This window comes from Microcebus murinus, chromosome 14, assembly GCF_040939455.1.
Source record: "Microcebus murinus isolate Inina chromosome 14, M.murinus_Inina_mat1.0, whole genome shotgun sequence".
Lineage (NCBI taxonomy): Eukaryota > Metazoa > Chordata > Mammalia > Primates > Cheirogaleidae > Microcebus > Microcebus murinus.
Genome location: NC_134117.1, coordinates 27841024 through 27868714, shown reverse-complemented (window position 1 = coordinate 27868714; position 27691 = coordinate 27841024). Strand labels below are relative to the sequence as shown.

At 43.2% G+C, this 27691-nt stretch overlaps 1 protein-coding gene across 5 annotated transcripts in view; it reads right to left on the bottom strand.

Moving 5' to 3' along the window:
- The window catches only part of CRTAC1 (cartilage acidic protein 1), a 147643-nt gene that overhangs the window by 103612 nt on the left and 16340 nt on the right, over positions 1-27691 (bottom strand). For all 5 annotated transcript variants that reach the window (XM_012767910.2, XM_012767919.2, XM_076009878.1 and 2 more), the window contains exon 2: positions 26411-26610. In XM_012767910.2, coding sequence (XP_012623364.1) covers positions 26411-26610 — 200 coding nt within the window. The remainder of the gene's footprint in view (positions 1-26410; positions 26611-27691) is intronic.

Sequence of the window (27691 nt, the reverse complement as noted above, 5' to 3'; positions counted from 1 at the left end):
GGGGATAGAGGAAATGACCGACTCCAAGTGTCATAGAAGCAATCCAGGTTGACGTTGAAGACATTAGATCATGTAGTCCAACTTCCTCGGGCCACAGCAAGGAGACAGAAGGCTTTTAATGTCCAGCACACTGACACCAACTTAGAGGGAGAGAAACTGAGGCAGCCATACACTCAGGCAGAGGCTCAAAGAAGTCTGGCACAAAGAAGAGACAAAAAAATGACCCACGAAGGTGTCTAGTATTCCTCCAATGTTTAAAAACACATGTAGTTGTAAGTGCCACACACACGCACACAGAGTAGGCACCAGCTCCCTTGCTATTCCTGGACTAAGAGCTGCTGAATAAGAATGAATCTGTCACTGAGCTCTGGAAAGAGCATCTCAGAAACCTCAGTTAAGACAATTATTGAAGAACACGTTTGCAACTCCATCCTGCAACATCAGACAGAAGGAACTGGAGAGTCCCTGTGATTCTTGACAAGGTGCAGGAAATCATCAAGCAGCTAAAAAAACAAGGCATCTGGAGCCAATGGAATTTATGCTCAAAATTTCCAAATTAGGTAAAGAGAAACACACAGTTGCTCTCCCTGTTCTCATCTGGAGGATATGAATTGCTGCAAAAACTTCTTGGTCAATCCTATCTATGGATGCTCTGATTATTATCATTAAAAGTCTTTCCTGATTATTAAAAAAAAGTACTTGTGCAAATTTTACAAAAAAATTGGAAAAACCAGAAAAGCGTAAAGAAGAAAATAAAAATCATCTTTAAATCAACCACCTAGAATAACTTTTAATACTTTGGTGTATTTCATTCTTGTCCTTCTTCTGTGCGTAAATATTTTACAAAGTTAGAATCGTACTGCATCAAGTTTTACACCAGACTTCTTTCCCTTAATTATGAGATCATGAATATTCCCCTCATGTCCTTAAATATTCTTTGAAAATAATATTTAATTACCACATAGTATTTCATCCATGTTGCTGTTCTATAATTTACTTAACCATTTTGTTATTAACAGATTTTTAAAGTTGCTTCTGGTTTTTTGCTGCTATAAGAAGGCACAACAAATAGCCTTGCACATACATTTTTGACCATATTTTTCTGATTATTTCTCCAGAACAGAGGTATAGAAGTAGAATTATAGAGTCAAAAGGTCTGTGTATTTCTTTGTGCCTCTTGGAAAATTTCTTTCCAGATTTTTGAATTCTCATTCATAGTTCATGAAAATATCCATCTCATCACACCTTTGCCAACATTGAGTAGTATAATCTACCTAATTTTACCATTTTTGTTAGTGAAAACTATAGTCTGATCTTATGCAGCATCTTGAAAATTCTTAAAGTTGTATTTTTTTCCTTTCTATTGGCCATTTGCACCTCTTGTGAATTATTGGTTATGATTATTTTAAGAATTCATATACGAAGTGAAAGTGCACCTGTCACATCTTAGGAAATCCCTTGCGTGAGCTGTCTCCTTCCAGCATCTCACGGTGGCTTTAAGTCATGTAGACTCAGACTCCTAAATGGCTACTTTCACCTCTTGCCAGTGGCAAGAAAAATTCAGAAACGATAATCTTATTCTTCTGTACTTTATCTGATTTCATGGAAGCTTCTCACTCAAATGATAGCTACTATTGGAAGATGCTCATCTATATAAATGTCCACCAAAACATGCCAACATTTATCTTCCTATGATGCTGTATGGGCAGAAATCTTTGATAATCTGTATAATTTCTGACCCTTCAAGGTCAACACAAAGTCAAACAAGGTTGAATTTTGTTCTAAGGCTCCTTGACATTTCTTTTCTGATGGCAAGTTATGTCCCTAACCATCTCCAAGCATGAAGTTAAATCAGTCAGTGGACAGTAAATCTCTGCTGACTCTGAGGGAAAAGTAAAACCCACTCTGATCTAATCAAATCTAATCATCAAGCTCAAAAATGCTGCTGCTGCTGCTGCTTTAATTTCAGTAACAGATCTTCACACAACTGTCAACATCATTACCAAAACACATCAGAAAATTGGATGAAAGCGCAACACGTAGACAATCATAATCCCCCATCATCAATCTCTAGCGGTCCCCAGTTGACAATTCAGATTAGGGGGTGAGCCTCTAGGGGACACACTTTGGAGATCAACTTCACAAAAGGGTAATATTAACCCCAGCAGCACCTCCACTGTGTGAATTCAGGCACAGGCCAACTGAAAAACAGGAATTAAAAGAGCATCACAACATTCAAACAAGGTTCATGAGCTAGCCTGTTATGAGATGACAGGACACAGACAACTAAGAGTCGAGGGAAGTGGGGAAGTTGTTGCCTGTGGAGAGGTTTTCACATACACAGAGTAAATGAACAACAGGGTTGCTTTCAGCGAGCAAAGGCCAAGAGCACTGGGCAGTGGTCAGTCGATAGCAACCCTGCTGGGTGAACCACATGGACCTTCAATTGAAGACGCTCGAGATGAACCTCACATGCTAACGTGGTGACTGAGCACACTCAGGAGAATGGAAAAACACCAAACAAGTATGAAACACGCCAAGGGGCATGAGTGATGTCCGCCTTGGGGAGGGAGCCCACCTCAGACTCCCCTCAGTGACCAGGGAAGCCACAGAGAGAGTTACAGCTGAAAGGACCCTCGCAGTCACCCACTCACCCCCAATACTTATTGAGCACCTATGTTGTGCCAAGCACTGTGCTTACACTCAAGAAAACTGGTTCAGGGAGGTTAAATAATTTGCCCAAGGTCAGACAGATGGTTAAAGCCAAGGCATCCACCGAGAAACTAGCATTTCAATTTTTTATGACAAGAGATAGAAAAAGACTGTTTGACAGAAATGAGTTACAGAACAAATAAATAATCCAAGACTATCTTCGAGCCTGCCAAAAGTAGAGATTCTTCTCTCCCTCCCCTCATTGGGCTGTGATCTTTTGATCACAAAGAGATAGAAATTGCAAAGACACCAAGAGACAGAAATCAATTCTGAAAGCTTCACTCTTCCTTTGTTTTCCCATCAAAAGACACATCAAGAACTACCACATTTTTCTCCCCCTGCCCAAAAGTGGGATTCTTCAAATGGTTGAAATGGTCCAGGACACTGGACCTGGCAATGGCGTAGGGGGAGATGACAGAGTTTACCTGTTCCTCCTGCCCGATCGTATGCGGACACAGCCAGGTGATCATATCAAGGTGGGGATGGAGTAGGGTGTGTTCCACCTACACTAATGGTTCAATTTGGAGCCCATAGTGTCATCCAAACATGTGTATGCACACAATACACAACACACACACACACACACACACACACACACACACGTGCGCTCTTACTTTGGGAAGCCTAACGGCAAGCCTTCCCCAATCTAAGAGAAAGTTTAAAAGCAAGGAAGTATGACGCCTACACAAGGGCTTTAAAGCAGGCATTTGCTGATGGATGTTACATGTTCTCTTCTTTTAGATTTGTCGCCCATCCTTCGGCAGATGACACACATCTTGCTTAAGAACAAGAGACAACAGCCACTGCCGTAAACCTCATCTGCTTCCCATGTGAAGCTTACATGGCTACGTCTAGGGGGTGGGGAGGGGTCTCAGGCTGCAAAGTAGGGAATTTTCCAAAGGTCTTTAAAACAAAGTCTAAGTCTTAGGCTTAGAAATACGTCTCTACCATAGCGTGTGACTTCTAGTTAATGAGATGGGCTTTAATAAATATACTCGAATGTATCTACCCAAATGAGTGCCCTCCCCCTTCTGAGCAGTCGTCAGAGATGCCAAGGTGCTTTATCCCATTGTTCCAGACAGTTCGGGGGCTCCCTTGAAAATTTTCTTCAAATCGATGTCACGTTATTTGGAATAAGCACAATGGTGGCAGATCCTCATCCTGTGAGGCTGGATTTTATTTTTGGAAACAGTAAAGAGGCTTTTTGGCATTTGTAGCCAAGCCCAGTGAATAACCAGCTGATTGAGTTGGTAATGTTGTTTTGGGTCCAAATTGCAGCATGGCTATATGGCTCCGTGTTCTTGTGTGGCATGGAAATGGGCTTCCAAGGTCATTTCAGATGAGGAGGTCCTGAGCTGCTCAAGGGAAGGTGGCACCACTGAACCAGCTATATGACCTTCTGGAGTCCTCTGTGAAGAGAACAACACTAATTTGGTGGGTGAGCTCAATGGAGTTCCTTGGTTGTAAGCAATAGAAATTGACTCTGCCTTACTTATGTGAAAAGGAAATTGACTGGCAGGCTACTGGGGAGCTCGCTGGTTCAAAGAGAAGTCCGAAGGACCTGTCTTGGAACAGACAGCTCCAGAAGGAGCCCAGACCCTCCCACAGCACGGCTTAGGTGCTGCAATGAAAATGACTAAATTCCAAATCATTCTTCCATCCTTGCATTGCTCTGTCCAAATCTGAGACTTGGGGGAGATTCCAATTGGATTCATGTAGGACTCGTGACCACCTCTTGGTTCTACCCCTTGGCATCTGAAGGAAGAACCTCCAGGGAACCTTTCAGATCCTTCTATAGAGTAAGGGCAGTATTCCTTGATTACCATTTCTCCAAACTGTCCACCAAAGGGAAGAAACAATTTCTCACTAGGAAAGAAAGGTGTTTTTAGAAAGAGGGAGTAGATGCTGAGCACCAAAATCTGACAATATGAATCACAGATACGTCTTGTTATTATTCTTACTACTACTGTATAATATTATGTATAAGTTTTGCTCTGTGTCAACATTTTTCTCATGTTGTAAATTACATTGGCTTTATTAACCATCTCCAGTTCCATGAACTGATGGAGTCTTTCTCCTTTATCTTATAGCTTCTGAAAATATGTTGGTCTATGGGCTGCTCCATCTTCTCCAGCCTGAGCCAGAACCTACCCCTTTCCCTCGAGTGCTCATGAGTCCAAGAGACAGCTCCATTCTTCTCTTCCTAGTGAAGAGAACAGGTGCTCTTTCTGTTTGCATTATGCCTGCCATGGCTGCCTTTGGCAGCCATATGAGGCCACCCATGTAGCTGTCCTTGTGGATGAGCTGGGGTATGAGTGACAATAGCCTTTGGTCAGCCCAGAGATGTGCTTGCCTCTGCAAAGTGCCAAGACCCTGAGTAGACAGAACATGCATGCTCCCAAGAAAACTAGCCACAGCCTGTACAGAGGGAAACCATCCTCCAAGCCCTGCACACAGAGGGAAGGTCACATACATGCACCACGACCATTATTAACATGCAAGGCAGGCCCCCGGGCAGTAGCTGGCCCACCCATCCCAGCCTGCCCTGCACTGCAATAAGAGATCTCTTTGTGAACTGCCAAGAGCTCTGGGGAACCCATTTGACCTCAGTGTCCCTGGCCAATAAAGGACAGAAGCCCACAGCCCACAGCCTCCCTACTGAGGCTCTCTGGGAAGTTCTCCCAAGCCAAAGAACCAAAAGAAGGCCACAGAAGCTGGTCTCAGCTCCCTAAAATGGTGTTTATGGAAGCTCTGAGAGCTATCAAGGCTGCAGTATATGAGGAAGGAGGAAGTGTGAAGGGACCATGAAGCCATGTCCCCAACAGGCCCAGGACTGGGTTGACAGCTGCATGGGGGTGAGGTGAACAGAGGGCAGGGGCACTCTGGTTCACGAGCAGCTGCTGCCACCCAGGGTGAGTGGAGGTGCAGGGTTTGAGCCCAAGACCCTCAGCAAGCACCCTCACCTCTCTGAGCCTCAGTTTCCTAACCTGTAAAACCAAGGCAAGACCTTCCTTCAGTGGTTTGATCTCTCATGAGACAACACATGAAAATCATGCATCCTGGGCCCCAGGGCAGGTGGTGAAGGGCAGTGCTTCCTATGGGAGACGCCAATGTTACCTACAGCCATGCTTTCCAAACTCTGAGATTTCATGGCATAGTGAATTTTCAAAACACAAACTTTGGAGCACTCAGTGCAGGATTGCCAATGTTTTATTTCGCCAACTACGGACAATACAAAAAATAAAACAAAACAAAACCCCTACCATCTACCATACAACCATAAAAATACTTTTTCGCACTGAAAAAAGCAAGAAAGACAAAATCTTAGAATTTAAATAATTCAGTCCTTTAGAGGAAATATTTTTAGGTTTATGAAAATATTACACCATCCTTATTTAATTTTGCTATAAAATGAAAACAACTTTGTTCCAGACTGGTCCAGCCTAGAAATGGGCATTAGGGAACCAGGCTAGGGAGGAAGGAGTTAGGGCCCAACAGACCACAGTCACCTCCTGGTTCTGCCCCTTACTGGCGACGTGACTTTCAGCAACAGACCTGCCCTCTTGGTCTCACTTTCCTCCCTTATAAACCAGAAACAACAGAACTTCCTTGATAAATGAGAATACGTGTGAGGGGCAAAGCACAGAGTTTGGTACATTGTAGGTGCTCATTAAACACTAGTGCCAGAGCCTCTTTGATGTGAGAGAGGACTGGGTCACTTCTGGTTTTTGAGACTCTCCGTATATTAAAAAATGAAGTAATGCCAGAGCAGGGTTACAAAATCATTCACATGATTTTAAAATATCACATTAGAAAAAAAATATTTGAAACACATCCATACACAAATACAGTGGTTGTCTATATCGCCTCATGAATCTCCAAATGTGAGAGTGGGGTTGGAGCCCGGGAGCCCCTCTGTCCCTAAAAACAGGGTCTGGTGGGCTCCTTTCTACGTCACCGATCTCAGGGATGACTCTGAGGTGCTGCTTTTACTCATCTCTCTTCTCCTTTGTTCTTTTTCCCTGACTGGGGTTCATCCGGAATAATTCTCCAGGCCTCCCTACCTTTAGTTCATAATTCTGAGCATGCAAATTTCTTGGAAATCTAGCTGGTGTCTTCTTTGCATCACTGGATCTCAATAGGTTTCGAAAGGACTAAAATTGAGGGTTAGAAGGGAAGATAAATGGGTGCTGAAGTGGATGATTTAACCAGGGGATTCCAGGGCAAGCAGGGAAGGGGAAGGGGCGTGTGCTGGAGGGCTGGGGAGGAAGGCATGCTAGCACAAGGCACGGCGAGCTTTTCCCTGCCAGAGGCGTTCACGGTGCCTTGTTTCTCTGCAGAAATCCAGATTTCCTTTTTCTTTGTTTATTGCAGTCTCCCGCACTAGAATGTCAGCTCTGTGAGAGCAGGGACCGTGCATGTCTTGGCCACCACTGTGTTTCCAGTGCTGAATACAGGGTTGGGCACAAAGTCGGTGCTCAAAAAAGGTTTGCTGAATAAGGGACTGTATGGTGACCATGTGTCTGCTCAGCACTCTTCCTTTTCAGATCCAGGAACAGACCCCCTTACATTTGGAAGATCAATCCTTCCCCCTTTCCCAACCATATGGTTCATACGACTTCCTTGAACCACAGGGATGGGCATGTGGCCACCCAGAATCCTTTTCCTATAATTGGAACTTTCTCCCTCGTGGTCGGGCTGGGAAGCTGTATGCCCAGGATTGCTGGCAGCTTTGGTGCCAGACTCACAGAGAAAGACGCTCTGAAATCATTAAGCAGACAGGCCAAGACACAGACCCAGGGATGCGAGGCAGAGACACAGAGAGAGTGATGCTGGCCATGTGTGGTCTCTGGCTCCTGTCAGACCTGCTGCCCCCCTGCTGCCCCCCTGCTGCCCCCGTGCCTGCTTTCTCGAGGTTCAGTTGACAGATTTTCTCTGAGTTATGTGAGTGGCCCCAGTATGCCTCCGCTAGACCTTTTGCTGGGGGAAGGAGGGGAGTTAGTAAACGGTTGGTTTCTATTGCACTCAAAAGAGCTCTGCCTAATCCAGTTTGTTAAAGACGAGAATTGGCCAGAAATAGCCCTCAGGTATCTTCTGAGAGATAAGACTCTGAAAGATCTCCCAGGTAGACGCAAGGTGGGACAGGAAGAAATGATGGTGGTGGTGGCGACAGTTAATATTTGAGTACTTTCCATGTGTCAGACACAGGACCAAGCATTTTGTGTGTGTTATTTTAACTGTGGTGATGTTTAAGGTTATGTGTCAATTTGAGTAGGTCACAGGGCACCCAGATTAAATATTGTTTCTGGGTGTGTCTGTGAATGTGTTTCCAGAAGAGATTAGCATTTGAAGCTGTGGACTTAGTAAAATAGACTGTGCTCCTCTGTGTGTTGTGGGTCTGAATAGAACAAAAGGCAGGGAAGGAGGCATTTTTCCCTTATTTCCTGCCTCACTGCTGAGCTGGAACACCTCATCTTCTCCTGCCCTGGAACTGGCTTTACTCCTTTGGTTCTCAGGCCTTCAGACCCTGACTGAATTACACCACCAGCTTTCCTGGGTCTCCAGCTTGTAGACAAAGATCATGGGACTTCTCAGCCTCCACAATTGCATGCCAATTCCTTATAATAAATCAATCTCTCTCTCCTTTCTCTCTCTCTCTCTGCTCTCTCTCTCTATATATATATATATTTACACACACATATACACACATACACACAATCACACATTACTTAATAACTGGGATACATTCTGAGAAACGTATCACTAGGCGATTTCCTCGTCATGGGAACATCATAGTGTGTACTCACACAAACCTAGATGTATAACCTACTACACAGCTAGGCTTTATGGTCTACGCTATATTGCTCCTAGAATACAAATCTGTACAGCATGTTACTGTACTGAATACTGCAGGCAATTGCAACATGATGGTAAGTATTTGTGTTTCTAAACATGCTAAACACAGACAAGGTACAATAGGAATATGGTATTATAATATGTGGGACCACCCTTGTGTATGCCATCTGTCATTAACCTAAATGTTGTCATGCAGTGCACGAGATACCTTCTATTGGTTCTTTTCTCCTCTTGGAGCGCCAGAGGAGACATTCCTACAGTACTATCCAATAGGCTAGTTATTATTGTCATCACTTTATAGATGAGGAACCCAAAACTCAGAGAGGTTAGGTAACTTGTTCTAAGGTCCCACAGCTAGGAAGAGAAGGAGCTAGAATTTCAACACAGATTTGTTTGACTCCATAATTCCCTAACCCCCATCTTATGTACATTTTCTCTCTCTCTTTTTCTTCTTTCCTCACTCCTCTGTTCTCTCGTCCTTTCTCCGAGTCTTACCTGAAATCTCTCACTCCCCTTTCTCTCACTGACCCTTCTTAGGCTCCTTTTAATCCCATTTTCATGAGAGTACACAAGCATATATTTTATGACCATGGTTTTTCAACTCTTTTCAAGTATGAAGATACCTTTCAATGTTAAAAAAATCTCCATCTATTGGTAGCTGGACTAGCATCTATTGATAAAATGCCCCTGCACAGATGGATTCTCAGATGCCTCGTAATAACTCCGTGACCTCTAGGTTGGAATTCACTACTTTAAATATATGAAAGAATCCATATAACCATCCCTCTCACTGCCCCCTGCTTGGTTTGTTACAATATAGAAAAGGCTTATAAATGCTGCTGTAGAGCTCGATTTTGCTCACCCTCTGCCTTAAGGCTACTAATTTCTTCTGAAATGTGGTCTTTCTGTCCCTCCTTTAATGTGTTTAATTATTTAAGGCAGCATGAACTCTGATACTTGCATTTTATATATCACCACTTGATTATTCAGGGGCTGATTAATTCAAGGATTGCCTAAGCCGTGTCTTTCTCCTTTCTATCCCGGTTTTGTTTCATCATTCTGTTTCTTATTAGCATCTTTTAGCAAGGATGGACAGTGGGGATGAGAAATGATTCTGGTTACAAATTATGAATTCGGATAAAAGACTTGGTGGGAAGAAGCTGAAATTATTTCCCAAAGTAAGACTTTCTTTAATTCATCAGGCATATTGACTGTCTCTGAGCTGTGTGCAGACAGGAGTTACCCTCGTTTACTACTCACCTCCAGGGCTCAGCAAGGTGCTTGGCACGGGGTAGCTTAATAAATAAAATAAAATTGTAGAATGAATGAATACAAGCTGACTAATAAAATAGGGGGAAATAAACTTTCTCCTAGGTGGGACATGGACTTATAGGAAACTAAAATACAAGATAACTTATTTTAAGGTTGCATGTCTGCAGATAACACAGAATTCAACAATGTTTAAGTGACTGTGTTAAAAATTAACAACAAAGATACATAGTTCTGAACAGCACCTAAGTGGTTACATAGGTACTGCAGTAATAGGGTATTGGGCAGGAGGGAGGGGGAGGGTATATACATATATAATGAGTGAGATGTGCACCATCTGGGAGATGGTCATGCTGGAGACTCAGACTTGTGGGGGGAGGGGGGAAATGGGCATTTATTGAAACCTTAAAATCTGTACCCCCATAATATGCCGAAATAAAAAAAAAAGAAAAAAAATTAACAACAAAGATACATAGTTCTAATTAAAAAATAAACAACAAAAAATGTTGTACAGTGCCACCTTATCCCACTGGTGAAAGGAGGGATAGAAGGACACTGAGGTCTAAGATAAGGGTTGTCCAGGAAGACCCCTCCTGTTATATTAGGCATTAAATAAACACCCTCAGTACACTAACAAGTGAGCACTTAGTATGTGTCAGGTGCTGTGCTGAGTAATTTACGTGTCTTATCGCATTGGTCTTCACCACAACTTAGGAAGTACTATTATCTCTGATAGGCATCAGAAACTTACCAATGTTCCTTGAAAATTTCTTCAGCTCTCCAGCTTTTCGAACCAAGAATAAACTTATCTTCTTTTTTATTTCCTGGTTTTTAAATTAAGGATTTATTTGCCCATGAAATGTTAGGTGTGTTGGAAAGCTTGATTTAGATTGTAGATATGCCCTTGGAAACTTTGAGGTATCTGTTATATCGCTATCTCTTGCTTTTTGACATTAATGAATTGTCTGGAAAAGAAACTTATATAATGAGACTTGCCATACTTTTCAAAGTCTTCCTCATTTGCGGAAGTAAAATGGGGTGCACGTGGAATGAAGTGAGGGGAGGCTAGGGTCTCTGTGTGGCGCTGTCCAGAAATCAGGTGCTGGAATGGCTTAACCGAGGCCTTCTCAGGCCAGCCAGGCGCAGCACTGGCTGAGCAGGGTTGGGGGGTGCAGCCTCTGCTACAGCCCAGTGCAGCCACAGCTTCCCAGAACAGGGAGGGAACTTTAAAAGATCCTGGAGGAACTGGAATGATAGCCCATCTTATTTGGAGAGGGTTGAGGGAAATAGCTAGCTGTCTCCCTCCTCCTCCTTCTTCCATATTTTGCTTTAGCGTGGAGGGAAGGATATGGACAACAGGTTACTGATAGAAAAATATACGTTTAAAAAAAAAACAAGGCTAATTATGGGAAACCGTATGGAAGTTCCTCAAAAAATTAAAAATAGAACTACCATATGATCCAGAAATCCCACTCCTGGGTATATATCCAAAAGAAATGAAATCAGTGTATTGAAAAGATATCTGCACTCCCATGTGCACTGCAGTATTATCACAATGGCTAAAATATGGAATCATTCTAACTGTCCATCGGTGGATGAATAAATAAAAAAATGTTTTATATATATGTGTATATATATATGTAATGGAATAGTATTCAGCCTTTAAAGACAATCCTGTCATTTGCAAAAAACGTGGATGGACCTGGAGGACATTATGTTAAGTGAAATAAGCCAGGCACAAAAAGACAAATAGCACACAATCTCACTTACATGTAGAACCTACAAAAGTTGAATTCGTAGAGGCAGAGAGTAGAAAGGTGGTTACCAGGGGCTGAGGGTGGGAGAGAGAGATGTTGGTCAAAGGATACAAAATTTCAGTTAGATAGGAAGGAATAAGTTCAATAGATCTACGGTACAACATGGGGACTACAGTTAATAACAATGCACTGTATTCTTGAAAATGGCTAAGAGAGTAGATTTTCAGTGTTCTCACCACAAGAAATAAATATGTGAGTCAATGTATATGTTAATTAGCTCAATTTAGCCATTCCACAATGTATACATATTTCATAACATCATTTATACATGATAAATATACACAACTTTTATTTATCAATTAAAACACAAACAAGGCTGGCATTTGTACAACTGGTTAGTGGTGCGTTTTGGAGAATTTCACTGCCTCTCTGAGGTGTCAGACAGGAACCAGGAAGAGCCAGGACTGGAGGAGGCTCAGTGATACTGTCAGTCCCTGGGGACTACTGGGCCAACAAACAATTATTGTGGTTTAATGAAAAGGAAATTAATGTAAGGACTTTGGCTTTAATAGTAAAAGATCAAACCAGTGACATCAGAGAAATTCCACTGAGGAGGGAATCCAGCCATATTACTACTACCTCAGACGAAATTCAGTATTTATGAGAAACTAGAATATTCACTGGGGACAGGAACCTGACAAATGTGCTGAGCTGGGAGAGAGTGTCTCCTCTCTGGCACACAGGACACTCTATTATTCCAGATATGCCTTATGTCTTTTACGACTGAAATGGCTGGGAGGAAGAGATCATATTCTGTATCTGCCCAAGCACCGAGCACACAGCTATGCACACGGCAGGGAGGCATGTAGAATGTGCTTATGGGGTTGATTAATGTTGCTCTCAGGGGTTAGGTCTGTGACTCAATCACTTCTGAGTACAGAAGTAATGTTTATGGCTTTCATTAATCCCCGTATCTAAGATTCTACATCCATCCATAAGACACTTGCCTATTTCATTTTATTGAACAGTGACTATGTGATAGGCACTGTAGGTGCACAGATGAAAAAGATAAAGTTCTTGCCTTTAAAAGTCTGTAATCTAATGGGAGAGGAGAAATTTTAAAAAGAATTATTGATCAATGTGTGTATAGAGAATGTTTACTGTTTAATTAAATAACATAAATAACATTGCGATAATGCTTTTGGTTTGAGTTTTTTTTTTTTTTTTTAGACAGAATCTCTCTCTGTCACCTGAGCTAGAGTGCAGTGGTATTATCATAGCTCACAGCAACCTCAAACTCCTGGGCTTGAGCGATCCTCCTGCCTCAGCCTCCTGAGTAGCTAGGACTACACGTATATACCAAGATGCCCAGCTAATTTTTCTATTTTTAGTAGACATGAAGTCTCACTCTTGCTCAGGCTGGTCTTGAACTCCTGAGCTCAAGTGATCCTCCTGCCTCAGCCTCCCAGAGTGCTAGGATTACAGGCATGCCTGGCCTGAGTTTTTTAAAAAATCTGATCCACACCTAAGTGGACACATAGGTACTACAGTAATAGGGTATTGGGCACGTGGGAGGGGGGGAGGTATATACATACATAATGAGTGAGATGTGCACCATCTGGGGGATGGTCATGCTGGAAACTCAGACTTTTAGGGGGAGGGGGAAAAAGGGCATTTATTGAAACCTTAAAATCTGTACCCCCATAATATGCCAAAATAAAAAATAAATAAAAAATAAAAAAAATCGATCCAGCCAGCAAAACTCCTTCAGAAACATAGGTTAACATCAATCACGTATTGTCAACTGTTCTTAAATATTCTCAAGAATCTTCTCTCTGACTACACAGCCACAGCATCTCCTTCAGGACTAGGGATGGCTATGCTCGGGTCTGCAACACAGCACCAGATAGGATGCTTGCTCTGGCCTGCAAAGGAGCTTGCCTTGCCTGATTTAGAAGCCATGAGATCTGGTATTAGATGAGAAAAGTAGCTGTAGAGAAAAGACAAACAGGAGGATTTTTTGGAGGTCGGCAAGGGTGTATCCTAGAACTTAAGGAGAGCTGTGGGAGACCCATAGATCTGGGGACCTTGGGGAGAAGAACCATGGCCTTGATATCCCCAGGATTCTCTCTGGGTGTCATCATTCTCTCAGGTTCCTCCTCCATAAGATGGAGACAAGGAAAGGTGGTAGTTGTGACATATTCCTTCAACTCATTATCCAAGAGCAAAGGGAGAGCTTTCATTCTTAGATTCAAAATGGAAAATCCCAGATCAAGACCTAAAATTAGATAGTCTTAGGTCACAGGAAACCCTGGACTAATCCCTAGTGGCCAAAGGGCTACTTTGACTGGCAGCCCACAGGATTCTGTGATTGACACAGTTCCACAAAGGAGGGGATGTTCCTCCCAGAGGAAGGCATGGAGGTGCTATGGAGGCACCTGTGGGAGGAGCCCACTAGTGCAATGCTGCTTTCCAAGACAGCTGCCAACAGGGGGAGCCCTCATTACCCTGCTCCTCTTTGCACTGCCCACTGGACAGTGTATGGACTGACTACAACACTAAGGCATGTCAAAGGATACTGCAGAGTTGTTCATGACTTCATATGGCTGTAGGCATTTTATAAACAACATGGGAAGATGGCTGCTGAGAGGGAAGGGGTCCTTTTTGACACGCACAATCACATGTTTCCTTTGGCATAGCCAAACACCAGTGACCTCAGATGGTATGATCTATGCTGGCAACGGGCTCTGATCTTGAACTCCCATGCTCTTCTAGGGAGCCATGGTCTAAGGGTCTGGCCTGGCTACTTGAGTGTATGGGGCTTACTGCACATGCTTCTCTCCCTGTATACACACACACACACACACACACACACACACACACACCCCTCCTTGTCTATCTCATGCCCAAATCTCCCAGGCTACAGAGCACTCCCTATTTTGCAAGAAGTGAGTTCAAGCATCTCTGAACAGCAAAGGGAGAGGACCTCATAAATACTACTTCCTTTAGTTGCACATCCCCTGCCATGTCTTCTTGGTAATAGAAATAACATAAATTTTGGAGACGCTAAGTCTATTTTTCTGTTTCCATCTGTATGTAGACCTCTGAAGGACCCTACTACTACTGAACAAGTAAATCCCAGACAAAACATATTTTTTATGCATTACTGGGCTCACAAAATTAAGGAAAATCTCCAAGCACCACCACATTACACAGAAAAGGGAGCTGAAATCTGACCTGGCAGCAGCGAGTGGTAAACAAATGGAAATAAGGGGCTCAGAGCACTACGAAGTATATTACTAACCCTTGAACTGGCAGCAAGGTGGGGAAGCTGAACCCCCAAATCCCATATGAAGCCAGGACCCTTGTAGAGAGCTAGGGTGATCCCAGGTCAGTAGCACTGGGTCCTCAGTAGAGGTGGATAATACCTTCTCTGGTAAAAAGTATCTTCAATTTAGGCCCATAGAACTCCCACATTTTAAGACAAAGCAAACATAATAAGGAGGCAAGGCACCCCAAATAAGGAGCAACAAAAACAACTAAGAACACATTTAATCCCCAAGGACTACAGATAATAGAATTGTCAAATATACGATATAACCACGTATAAAATGTTTAAAGAAAGAAAGGATGAACTCACAAAAGTGAGTAAGCAATAATACACTATCAGAAATTATTAGGGAGATTTGAAAAGGACCATATGAAACTTCTAAAAATGAAAAAGGTTTTGAAATGAAAAATCAGCCATCTAGATGCAATTGAAGAAAGAATTAGTGAACTGGAAGATACACCTGGAAAATTACCCAGAACGCAGCAGCACAGAGAGACAGAAGATGAAACGATGTGAGAAAGGTTAAGAGATTTGGAGGCTGGAATGAGAAAACTTGACATGTCTGAGTGGAGTTCCAGAAGGAGTGAGTAGAAAGAGAAAGACTTTCAAAAAGATGATGACTGACAATAATTCAGAACTGATGAGAGACATGAATCCTTAGATTTGGGAAGCACAGGCTGGGTTAAAAAAGAGAGAGAGAGAGCAATCCCTGTCCATATATATGGTAGCAAAAATGCAAAATCCAAAAGATGAAAAAGAAACAGAGACAAGAGACAGATCACCTGCAAAGGAACAGCATGACTAATGACAGGCATTTGAAAAGCAACAATGGCAGCCAGAAGACAGCAGAATAATAACCATCAACCTGAAATTTTGAATGCAGAAAAATGATCTTTCAAGAATAAAGATACAATAAAGATATTTTTAGATTAAACAAAAGCTAAGAGAGTTTTCCAAGATGAGGCAGTCAGTAAAGGAGCATCTTTAGAAGAAAAATAATCCCAGGTCTTTCTGAGATGCAAGAGGGAAATATGAGCAAATTCAATGGTAAAAACTGATGTACATAAAAATATCATATTTATACAATAACAACAATAATAATTATTATAACTGGCAGCTTTACCAAAGGGCAAGACTGAAATATTATGTGTATGCCAAGAAGGGGTGTTCAGAGTTAAAGTGTCCTAAAGTACTTGTTTTGTTACAGAAAGGTTTTAAGATAACTTCAGTTTGTTAGGTTAAAATGCATCATAAAATTTCAAAGTAAACCACTAAAAATACAGAAGAAGCACGTACTAAGCCCCAAATTAATAGAGGAAAAACTGGGATTTAGAAAACAAGAACCTTCCCCTACTCTTGATAAAAAAAAAAAATCCCTTTAATCAATCAAATTTTTAAAAAGCAAGAAAGAAAAAGGACAGAAGTATTGAAAATATGGAAACTGAAAAAAATGAGATTAAAGAAACAGGTTAAAACATATCAGTGTTCCCACTAAATATAAGTGGACTGGACTCATCAGCAAAAGGACAGACATGGTCAAATGGTTGAAAAAACTTAAGCTATATATATGCTGCATACAGGAAGCACACATAAAGCATAAGGACTTTGAAAAATTCGAAGTAAAAGTATGAAAAAAGATATACCTGGTAAACACTAACCCAAAGAAAGCTGGTGTGTCTATCATAATAGCAGGCCAAAAGCATAATTAGGGATGGATGAGGTAACTTCATAGTGATAATGGCTCCATTCACTAGGAAAATATAAGAATTGTGAAGTTGCATCTGATTTAGCCCCAACATATATAAAACAAAAATTGACAAAATCATAGAAAAAATGGACCACCACCCACTGTAGGATATTATAAAACAAGCCTGTCAGTTATTAATAGGCCAGTAGAAAACAATGTAATAAAGATTATGATTTGAGCAACATAATTAATAAGCTTAATTTAATGGGCACGTACAGAATAATAGTTCCACCTTTACCATCTCTGTGACCCTAGGCACACTTCTGGACTCAGTTTCCTTATTTGTAAAGTGGGGACAGCACTATTTACAGTGTTTTCATCAAATTTAAGGTGCCATTGGCAATAAAACTCACTATTATTTTATGTATCTCTAGGAAAGGAAAAGCTCTTCCAATTAAATGCAAGCTTCCAACTGTAAGTCCCATCTCAATTTTAGAGATATTAGAATATAACCACAATGAGATATCACTTAACTCTAATGAGAATGGCTTTTATCAAAAAGTCCCAAAACAACAAATGCTGGTGTGGATGTGGAGAGATAGGAACACTCGTACACTGCTAGTGGGACTGCAAACTAGCACAACCTCTGTGGAAAGCAATATGGAGATACCTCAAAGAACTACAAGTAGAACTACCATTTGACCCAGCAATCCCATTACTGAGCATCTACCCAAAAGAAAAAAAGATATTCTGTAAAAATGACATCTGTACTCAAGTATTTATAGCAGCACAATTCACAATTGTGAATATGTGGAAACAACCCAAGTGCCCAATACATGAATAGAATTAATAAAATGTGGTATGTGTATACCATGGAGTACTATTCAGCCACAAAAAAACAATGGTGATATAGCACCTCTTGTATTATCCTGGATGGAGCTGGAGCCCATTCTCCTAAGTGAAGTATCCCAAGAATGGAAAAACAAGCACCACATGTACCCATCATCAAATTGGTACTAATTGAACAACACTACGTGCACATATAGTAGTAACATTCACCTGGTGTGGGGCAGGTGGGAGGAGGGAGGAGGGGATGGGTATATTCACACCTAACAGGTGCGGTGCACACTGTCTGGGGGATGGAAACACTTGTAGCTCTGACTTGGGTGGGGCAAAGGCAATATATGTAACCTAAGCATTTATACCCCTATAATATTCTGAAATTAAAAAAAAACACACACACAAAAAGAAGCTGCAATATAGAGTAACTTGTCCAAGTCAGCTGATTAATGACAGTCAGGATTAATTGAGCTCAGATTCCTTTTCCTCCAAACAAAGCCTTTCCCCCACAATAATTTCTTTGAACTAGAATGTAGTCATTCCTTGTAAGATTATTTCTATAAGAAAATGTAGGTCAAAGTCTTGCCTTACAAATAAAATTCCGAAACAGAGAAAAAAAAAATGTGTGACTTAGAATCCATCAAATGCTGCATATCACATGGGCTGCATGACGGATAAAATGAGAAGCTGGAAGTAAACAGTACCAGCCCAGCGTGGCGCCTGCTCCCCACCCCTCCGAAACTGCAGTCTGCAGGCAGGTGAAGGTAAACCAGGGGCGAGCATGGTAAAAACATGAAGTGCAAATGTTTGTTTTTAGCTTCCTCACATCCTTCTGTGTTTTTCTAGATACTCACACCTCAAAAAATAACTTCAAAAATTTCCTCAGATGGAAAATTAAGTCAGGACCACAGCATCCTTGTGAGAAAGGGGCTAGCCCACCTGCCGGCCAGGTCGTAGGATGAGGGAGGGGAAGGGGTGTGTTCAAAGCACAAGAGGGGGAGGCTGGGCCCACACCCACCCCCAGAGCAGAGGGGATCCTGAGGGTGGGAGCTGAACACCCTCCAAAGAGCGGGGCAGGGGTGAGGAAGGCTGGGCTGCAAGGCTCTGGCCTCCTCCAACCCCCAGGACTAAGAGGGCCCCTCGGCCAGCCCAGCACTTAGAGAAATGGAGAGAAGAAAGACTTCAAGGAAAGTGATTGGAGACAAGGCATACGTCTACTTTCTAAATGGATGAAAAATTCAGACTACTAAAAGTAGCTTTGCCGTTTTCAGCAGAGGCAATTTTAGTGTTTTAATTATATTACTATTTTTGAATGGCTTTTTATAAATACTCTTCACGGCTTTGTGAAAAATCAGGTTTTTTGTTAACATGCTTTTTTAAAAATAAATTTAAAAACAAACAAACAACAACAAATAAGCCTAAGATGACCTTTGACCTGGAGAGGCCTTTGTCCCCTTGCTGAACAGACCCTTGGGCTGCCTGTCCTTCCAAGGCCACCCAAATGCCACCCAGACGCTCCAGATGCCCAAGCACCAGAGACGCTTGCATCTCTCTGGTGGCGCTGGTCACTTGTGACCTCACCCAGTGTGAGTGCTTTTGTCCCACCAAGGACAGTGAGATCTTTATTTATTTATTTTTTTTTGACAGTGAGATCTTTAAAAGCTCTGCATTCCCTCTCCCCACTGCCAACCACCCCTAGCGGTGGGTGTCAAACAGTGAGTTGCAGGGCGAATTAATTTGGACGGTCACCAAGGAACGAAGTGTGCTTTTAGGAAGTTTTTCCAAAACTACCCATGTTCCTTTGACAGAGGTTGATGCTGATTAGAAAGATACATTTACTAGCGGTGTATTTCTTTTATTGTTGTGAAAGTATAAAAATAACACTGTTAAAATTCCCTGAGGAAATGGCCATCACCTCTCTGAAAAGTGACCCCAAGCTCTCAAACTTTTACCTGCTATATTAGTTTCCTGTGGCTGCCGTGACAAATTACCACTAACTTAATGGCTTAAAACAATACAAATGGATTATCTTATAGTTTTGCATGTTTGAAGCCTGGCATTGGTCTCGCTGGGCTGAAATCGAGGTGTTAGAGAGCTGCCCTCTCTTCTAGGAGTAAATCAGTTTCCTTATCTTTTCCAGCTTCTAGAGGCCACCCATGTTCCTTGGCTCTCATCCTTCCCTCCATCCTCAACGCCAGAAATAGTGGGTTGGATCCTTCTCACATGGAATCCCTCTGACGTCTCCTACTGCCTCCTTTTTCCCCACTTTTAAGGGCCTTGTGATTACATTGGGCCTATTCAGATAATGCAGGATAAATTCCCCATCTCAAGGTCCTTAACTTAATCCCATCTGCAAAGCCCCCTTTGCCATGTAAGATATATTTATGGGTTCTGGGGATTTGAACGTGGGCATCTTGGGGAGGCCATTATTTTACCCGCCATATGTATTTTGCTCTGTGTGTGTGTGTGGGGGGGGTGATTACACAGGGCGTCAGGCCTTTGAGCTGGTCAGGGGACTCCGGAATTTGGGGGGAGGATGCAGAGGTGGAATTTCTGCCCATTGCTTATGGCTGCCCAGGCCTGGGAGAAGGAAGTGTGGACACAGCAAGGGACATCTCTGGCAAACCTGCCATGCACTGCTGAGCAAACTTATCAGAAAAGTTTTAAGAATGGGTTAAAAAGCCCTGGCTCCTGCTGCAACTCAGATTTTATTAGTATTCAAAATCAGGGGCAGTCCATGCAAAACCACAGCAGCAGAGCTGGCACCCCACCATCACTCTCCTATGACACCAATGACAATGAATCTCAGGGCTAAGGATGACCCGTTTAAGAAATATATTTTCGCAGAGGAGGCTTCAGAGGAAGTCCTTTCACAGCAGTTTGAATCAGAAAGCATTGAAGTCCTCAATCCAGTTTTAACAGCAGCAGCTTCCTTTGCAGATGTAGAATAGGCTCTTTTCCCCTTCTTGGAACAGTTAAATCTAAATTGATAAAGTTCAGACCCTCGAACTTATGTGGCTGTACGCATACCAGGTGCTTGAATAGCTGGTGAACTGAATAACCCCGAAGCTCACCTTTTATTTTTAGGCTACAAATAAGTAGAAAAATATTGAGATTGGAAGCAATTTGGTGGTATCTATTAAGATTTAAAATGTACAGATCCCTGACCCCACATTTTCACTTCTTGGTGTCCATCCTAGAGAAACATTTGCATATGCTTAGTGTAAGGATGTGTATGCAGCACAGTGGCGTTTGCAATGGTCACAGATTAGAACCAGCTTAAATGACACTGAGGAATGGCGAAATGAATATGATACAGCCACACAAAGCAACCAAAAAAAAAAAAAGCTAGATCTTTATGTTGGGATATATTATACAGTGAAAAAAAAACAAATTTTGCAACAATATGTATCAATGTGATTCCTCCAAAGATTATATATTTTGTAATATGTACATCATAAAAATTTATATAACATAGGATCTCTCTCCTTGTCTGTGTCTCATGCATGTGCCTTCTCTCTATATATATAAAACATAGAAATTTCTGGAAGTATAAACACCAAACTGAAAACAGCTGGGGGTGGGAGCATGTTATCGTGGGAGGTGAATGGGATGAACTTGGAGCAGGAGTGGGGGATTGGTAAAGATGGATTTTTAACTTCATCTATATTGTGTGGATTTTTGCAACGTATTTAAGTGTAATTAAAAGTAAAATATATTTAAGTTTATAAAGAAAGAGAAACATAATGAAATAATCTAACATTTTAAGATAATGGCAAAACTGATGATTAAATTTATGAAAATTTTATATTTTACAAAGCAACAGTTAGGACTGAAAGTTCAAAAATGTTTATTCCTATTTTGTTAAAAGCTTGTGTGTGTGTGTGTGTATTTAGACATATAGTACATACCTATCTACTGTATTTATCTATGCATACATATTACATATATCTTTCTACTACATGTATCTATCTATATATACTTATAATAAAATGCATAAATGTTGCTTTGGTTAAATCATGAATAAATTTCTTATTTTTTATCGCTGCTCTTATTTATAATGGCAAAAATATCTCCCCTATAATTATGATTAATCTGGTAATTGAATACAGTTTGCCTTTTAAATAATTCAATTAACTTTAGTAAATTAAAAAAGTTTCCTGTCATAGTTACAAAATGAAGAAAAAACTCAAACACTGCTTTACGATAGATATGTAGCATCCCTTTAAATGAAACCCTTCCAAGTGTGAAGAATGTGTTCAGGCTTTATCAAATGAATGATCTTTGGGTAGAAAAACTGATCTCAATTGTGATTTAAGCTGTACAATCATCACAATCTTTCCATTTGAGCAAACTCCTGTTGGAAACTGAGAGGGTAGGGGGGTTATCTCAAACCTCTGGGGATATCCCAGGAAACAAAAGCTGCTCTAAAGGAATTGTGTAAGATTGACACCAACAGGAATTCCTTCCAGACTCCATGAGACTGTAGATTGGGTGTTTAGTTCCACTGAGAAAAGGGAAAGCCACTGGGCTTTCTATTTAGCCGGGGAAACCAGTGCTGAAGTTCCTCAGTGGTCTGTGCATGCATGGAAGTCTCCACTGGCGATCAAATCCTCCCCTGGCCACGCAGGGAGCAGACTGCAATCAGGCACCTGCCGCTAGACAGATAAGCCCTCCATATGCGGACGCACTGGCCCAGATGTGCTGGAGGATGAGCGGCCCCTTCCCTCCCGCATCCCCGCAGAACAAAGGGCGGTCATCCCCTGCTCCTCCCAGAGTCAGAGACACGCACATGCCTTCCATCACAATTAACTCGAGAATCTGAAACACAACACAGACCCACTGCAACATGCTCAAAATCAATGCTGTCAATACCAGCAACGAGGACACCAAAAAAGCAAAACAAAACAAACCTATTCAAAGAGTAAATACTCAAAGCAACAGGGCTCCAGTCAGACATACTACAAGGTCAACAAATCCGAGACAAGTTCACGGACCGAGCGCTTTATAAACTGAAGAGCTGGCCATTCTCCCAGGGGCGGCAGAAGGAAATGTCTTCGGGGCCGGTGAAGGGGAAGGTGCTGGCGAGTGGGCCTGCCGTGAGCGGGACCGCAGGTGCTCGAGGAAAGGCCTTCGCATTCAACCTTTAAAAATTTCAACTTCTGCTATGTGATTCTTAAACAGGGAGTCTGCAATCAAGCCAGGAAGGAAGCAGAATTAAATATGGATGTCGGGTGGGTGAAATGGAATAAGAGTCAAAATCAGAAGTGTTGCCAAGGAGTCACATGGGATGGCAGGCAGGGCAGTGATCCTGCTTTCATTATCTGAAGGGATGGCGGTCACTCGGTTTATATCTTCAAAGGCAATAGCAAAACAAAAGCTAAAAGAAATGGCTTATTGAGCTCTAACATAAGGGGTCCAGATTAATGAAATCAGTTCTTGACATAAGCACATATTGAGTGGACTTACAGAAGGACTGCGCGCTTTCCCTTGGAAGGCTCTACGTAAATGGAGCCTCCAAGTGCTACAGGTGTGGCCTTATTGTAAGGCAAAGGTGGCGAAATGACCTCCCAAGGTCCTGATTTAAATATGTCTGTATAGCCAACTTTTGGTTATCCAGCTCAAAGAAGAAGACAGTGACAAATCATCCTAAGCTGAAGATAATAAAAAGTTATATTTGCCTTTGGAATGTATTTTGGTACTCAAATGAGAATGTGTCTTTCCAATGCTCTGAGAATTCACAATGCTTCACAACAGCCACAAAGAAAGCCTGAACCGGAGCTGGGAGGCTGCCCAATTTCGCCATCCTGTCTTCTGCATAACCCTTATTCTTTGCTGGGGGTGAGCAATAAATATCGTCTTTCAGAATAACACCCAGCAGCCCAAGCTTTCTCGGACAGAAGCTGCCTGGCTCAATCTTTCCCCGGGAGGAGAGAAAGGCGTCTTTCCAAATGGCTGGTCCAGGATCAACACCTAGCATGGTCTGGTTCTTGTTTCTAGGGGATGACTCCAAAGTCCCGTAGGACCCATGGTAAGCAGCAAGCTCGGCAAGGATTAGACATCGACTCTAAACTGACTGCAAATGATGGTCTAGCTTCTCTGCCACAGAGCACACAAAAGCAAATTTCTTGAGTTTCTTGGATGAGAAACAGAAAAAGATTTCACTGAAGGGGAAGACGAAATGAACGCCCAGCACTTGGAAAGAAAGAAGCTGAACACTCAAGAGCTGCAGGATCGATCTCCTGCACATCAAAGGATGGGTGGGACAGAGACCTGCTCATGGAGCCCACGTTTAAACACAGGGCTCAGGTAACTGGCCTCAGCAGGTGGGTCTGTGGGGGCACCTATCACTCCCTTTGCCTTGGAAAGGACACAGAGATTGGAGATTCTGCCACCAAACAATTCTGCTTCTTCTCAAACAGACCGAGGCCAGGACCAGTCCCGGGGCCAAGACCTTCTGTTAGTCCTGTTGTCTGCAGCCGAAGGGCGAGTGGAGTTGTGAGCAGGACAGTGCAGCGTATGATGACCAGTTCAGCACGCTTTCTAGAGAAAGGCCTTGGAAAGGGGCAAAACGGTAACAAAAACAGCAAATGAAGCTGTAAGGGGCTCTTCGCGCGGCTCTTTTGCCCTTTCTTTCCCTCCATCTGGAACTTTGGAGGAGTCTGCAACAGAGCTGTGGAAAACCAAGGTCTGCTGCAATGGCCAGGGGAGACGGCCGGCTGGCCCGTGAGCACCGACGCTGGCTGCTCAGTGTGGGGGGAGCACAGTCCCCAAATCAGAGACACCCTCCCATGGAGACATGAGAGGTTTTCCATGTGCTGGGGCCTGGCTAGCTCCTGCCAGGAGTCCAGGTCCCAGAAGAGGAAGAAAAGACAACTCAGGGCTTACTTTTTCCATATTAATTTGTGGAAATACAGATGATATCATCTTCCAGGACCAAAGGAGAGCATGTTTATAGTGGTAACTTGGTGGTGGGTGGGGGGCGGGATGAGAGAAGGATGGTTGCCAAGCTGTTCTCTGTCCTCTGTCAGGTCTACCTGGGGAGGTCAGGGTCACCCAGCAGGAGGCAGGGCCAACGAGAACATCTCGGAGCATCACAGTCCTTTAACTACAGACTCTGGCAGGGTGGCACAGAGCTCTGGGAGTCAGGTTGGGCAGAGATTTAGACAGAGGGGCGTCTCCCTGATTCAGAAAGCAACTGGACAGTCCCAGCACTGACGGGCGAGCTGCTTGACCACAGCTCTGCTCAGGTCGCCTCAGGTAGGGAGGGTCACTACGACCATCCCTATTTCTTCTTTCTCTGTCACACTTTGCTCTTTAGTTTTTTCTTCCAGAAGCCCAGAACTGTACTGTCCAATTTAAATGTGGCTATTTAATCCAAATTAAATAAAAATTCATTCCCTTGGTTCCTGTAGCCACCATTTCGGGTGTTCAATAACTTCACGTGGCTAGTGGCTACCACACCGGACGGCACCAACACAGAATGTTTGCATCATCACGGAAAGTTCCGTTGGACGGCACAGCAATCTAGACCGTCCAGAATGTAGACGGGGCAGGAGAAATGAATAAGTGAAAGAAAAGCTGCACTTCACCATGTATCTTTTCTATGCGTCATCCCCACGGACCCTCACGACTGCCCTGGAATTTAGGTGGGTAGATTTCAACATGCCCATCTTTTAGACGAGGAAAGTGGGTCTTCATAAAGTAAATTGCAACCATTAGGTCAGAAACAGTTAGGATTAAAGCCAAGTCTTCCAGTTCCAAGGTCAACACTTTCTACTGTTACATGCAGCTGCTACAAGTAATGTTACCTGCCAGGTACCTTTGTTTAGGGCTACCATAAAAGCTCGGGCCTCCCAGAATGAGGTCGACAGGCCCCTGTAGTGTTTTTATTGATTGGCTGATTTTTGAAGTGATAACTAAACTTTGTACAGTGTAGTTTGGCAGCTCTGGACTCAGAAAGCCTTTGGGTTCAGATTCTGACTCATCTACATACTATTTACTCGGCAGAGAGCAAGCTGCTTACTCTCTCTGAACCCCACTTTCCTTTCTCTGAATGGGGATGAGAGTAACTTACTTCATAGTGTTGTCAGGGGAGGAAATAAGACAATGTACGTAAAATAAGATGACGCACCGTGCCTGGCACATATTAGTGCTCAACAAGTAATACTTACGGTGACTGGCAGCATTTACAGTGCACTGTCACACGCGGTACCCTTACTGAGGCTTCAGGACAACAAGGCATTACTGCTTATCCGCCTTTTTACAGATGATATACCTGAATCTCAGCGAGTAAGGGACTGACTCTGGGTCACACAGCTAGAAAGCTGTACATCCAGGGCATGAACTTGGGCTTTTTGGCCTCCTACTTATGCTTTTCCTGCTGTACCATGTTGCTTTCCAGGACAGAGGGAGCACCAAGGCATGGTTAGAAAAGGCTTGGCTCTCCCTCTTCTTTTCCATTCTCCTTCCTCCTTCCTCCTTTGAAACGGTCAATTGCTGTTTTTTTAGTCTTGTGTAAAATGCTGTGCAAAGGCAGTTTTGAGCATTCCCTTTTACCATAATTGTCACCCTTAAGTCCCTCCTATATAGAGATCCTAGAGCCCTGCCGGTAAGGAAGTAACACCAGGAGGTATAACCAAGGAGGCTTAAATAAGAGAAGAGACTACCTTAAGGCGGAGCATTCCAATTTTCTCCCTGAAAAGCCCATGGATGAAACACCCTTCTTCCAAACCTCCCTCCATCCCAACTCACTGCTACAGCCAAAGGCAAAGCCATGGCATCCCAGAACTCCAGCTGAGCCGGGCCAAGCTACAACTGAGCTGCAGATGACCACAGACCTGCCAGTAAAACTGTGTGCTGTCGCAAGTCACTGGGTTTGGAGTCATTTGTTACACGGCCTCGTCACAGCAAAAGCGGATGAATATATCTGTCACACTCAGGGTGGGAGGCACTTACCCTGCCACGACGATCTCAAAGTCCCCATCGTGGTCCACATCAGTAACTGCCACACCATAGTTGAGCTGGGTGGGGTTGCTGTCATAGTCAGGGGGCAGAACCGAGTTGGTGACTGCAGTGAACATGGGTTCAGCCCGCTGGGACCCCTCAGTGAGGGGCAGGAACCACAGCAGCAGCAGAAACAGTAGCATCCTGAACATCTGAAACCAAAAGTGGCAAATGTTACTGAAAGAACCTGTAGGCAAAGCAGCCCGGGAAAATTGAATCCCCGTAGGCCCAGAAGTGCCTTTCTGCCCCACTCACGAGGGCTTGGCCATTCCTAGGCTGCTGCTCTTCTGCAAGCCCAGCCCTGGCCACCCTCTTTCCAACTGCAGACTGCCCCCTTGTCCTGATGACCTCCGTTGTCCTGCTCGTCTTTTCTTTTTCTGTAGTGTCCATCACCACAGGACATACAGTGCAATGTCCTCATTACTTCCCTCTCCCTCTGCCAGAATGGAAGCTCCACTTGAGCAAGGATCCTGGTCTGTTTCCTTCACTGACATGCAGCAAGCCAAGGACCGTGCACATCATAGGCACTCGATCCATATTTAGTGAATGAACAAATGAATGAAAGAAAGAAGGAAGGAAGGAGGAGTAGAGTATAAATACACAAGCATTTCCCATACTCTGGGGAAAAGACTGGGAGGATGGAGACCATAACAGTTCTCAAACAGCGCAGCATTTGGGTGAGACCCTCGGGAGTATCTGGATCTAGAACAACAGAGGCAGTGCAGGATTGTCCTCCTGTGGGACATACCCCAGAGGCAGCCTGGGGGGAATCTGTAACTTGGCAGGTTCCCCAAGCCAAGATCCCTCCCTGGGGCAGCCGGCCACCACCTCCAGAGCAAGAAGCAGTTAGTTAGGGGAGGCATTCCAGCAGGATCCGGCCAGCAGCACATCATTCACTTGGAGAAATTAAACCATTGTATGTGTGTTTTATTATAAATTAATTATGTATAATGCATTGTATAATTCATTATTATATCTCTAACATAACTCAGGGTGTTGCCAAGCAGCCTGGGGCCATGGGAGCCGGTGGCACACACCCAGGAGACAGATGAGGATGGGCAAGGAGGTGGAAGAACTCCACCCCGTTTGAGCTTGAGCAAGGGAGACACTTGGAACATTACAGATGGCACCACCCTGAGATTCTGCCCACAGGCCTAGAATCAGAACTTATAAAGTGTTTTAAGAACTCCACTGGAATGAGTCCCAAAAAGGCTGCGTGGGTCTGGTCCCAGC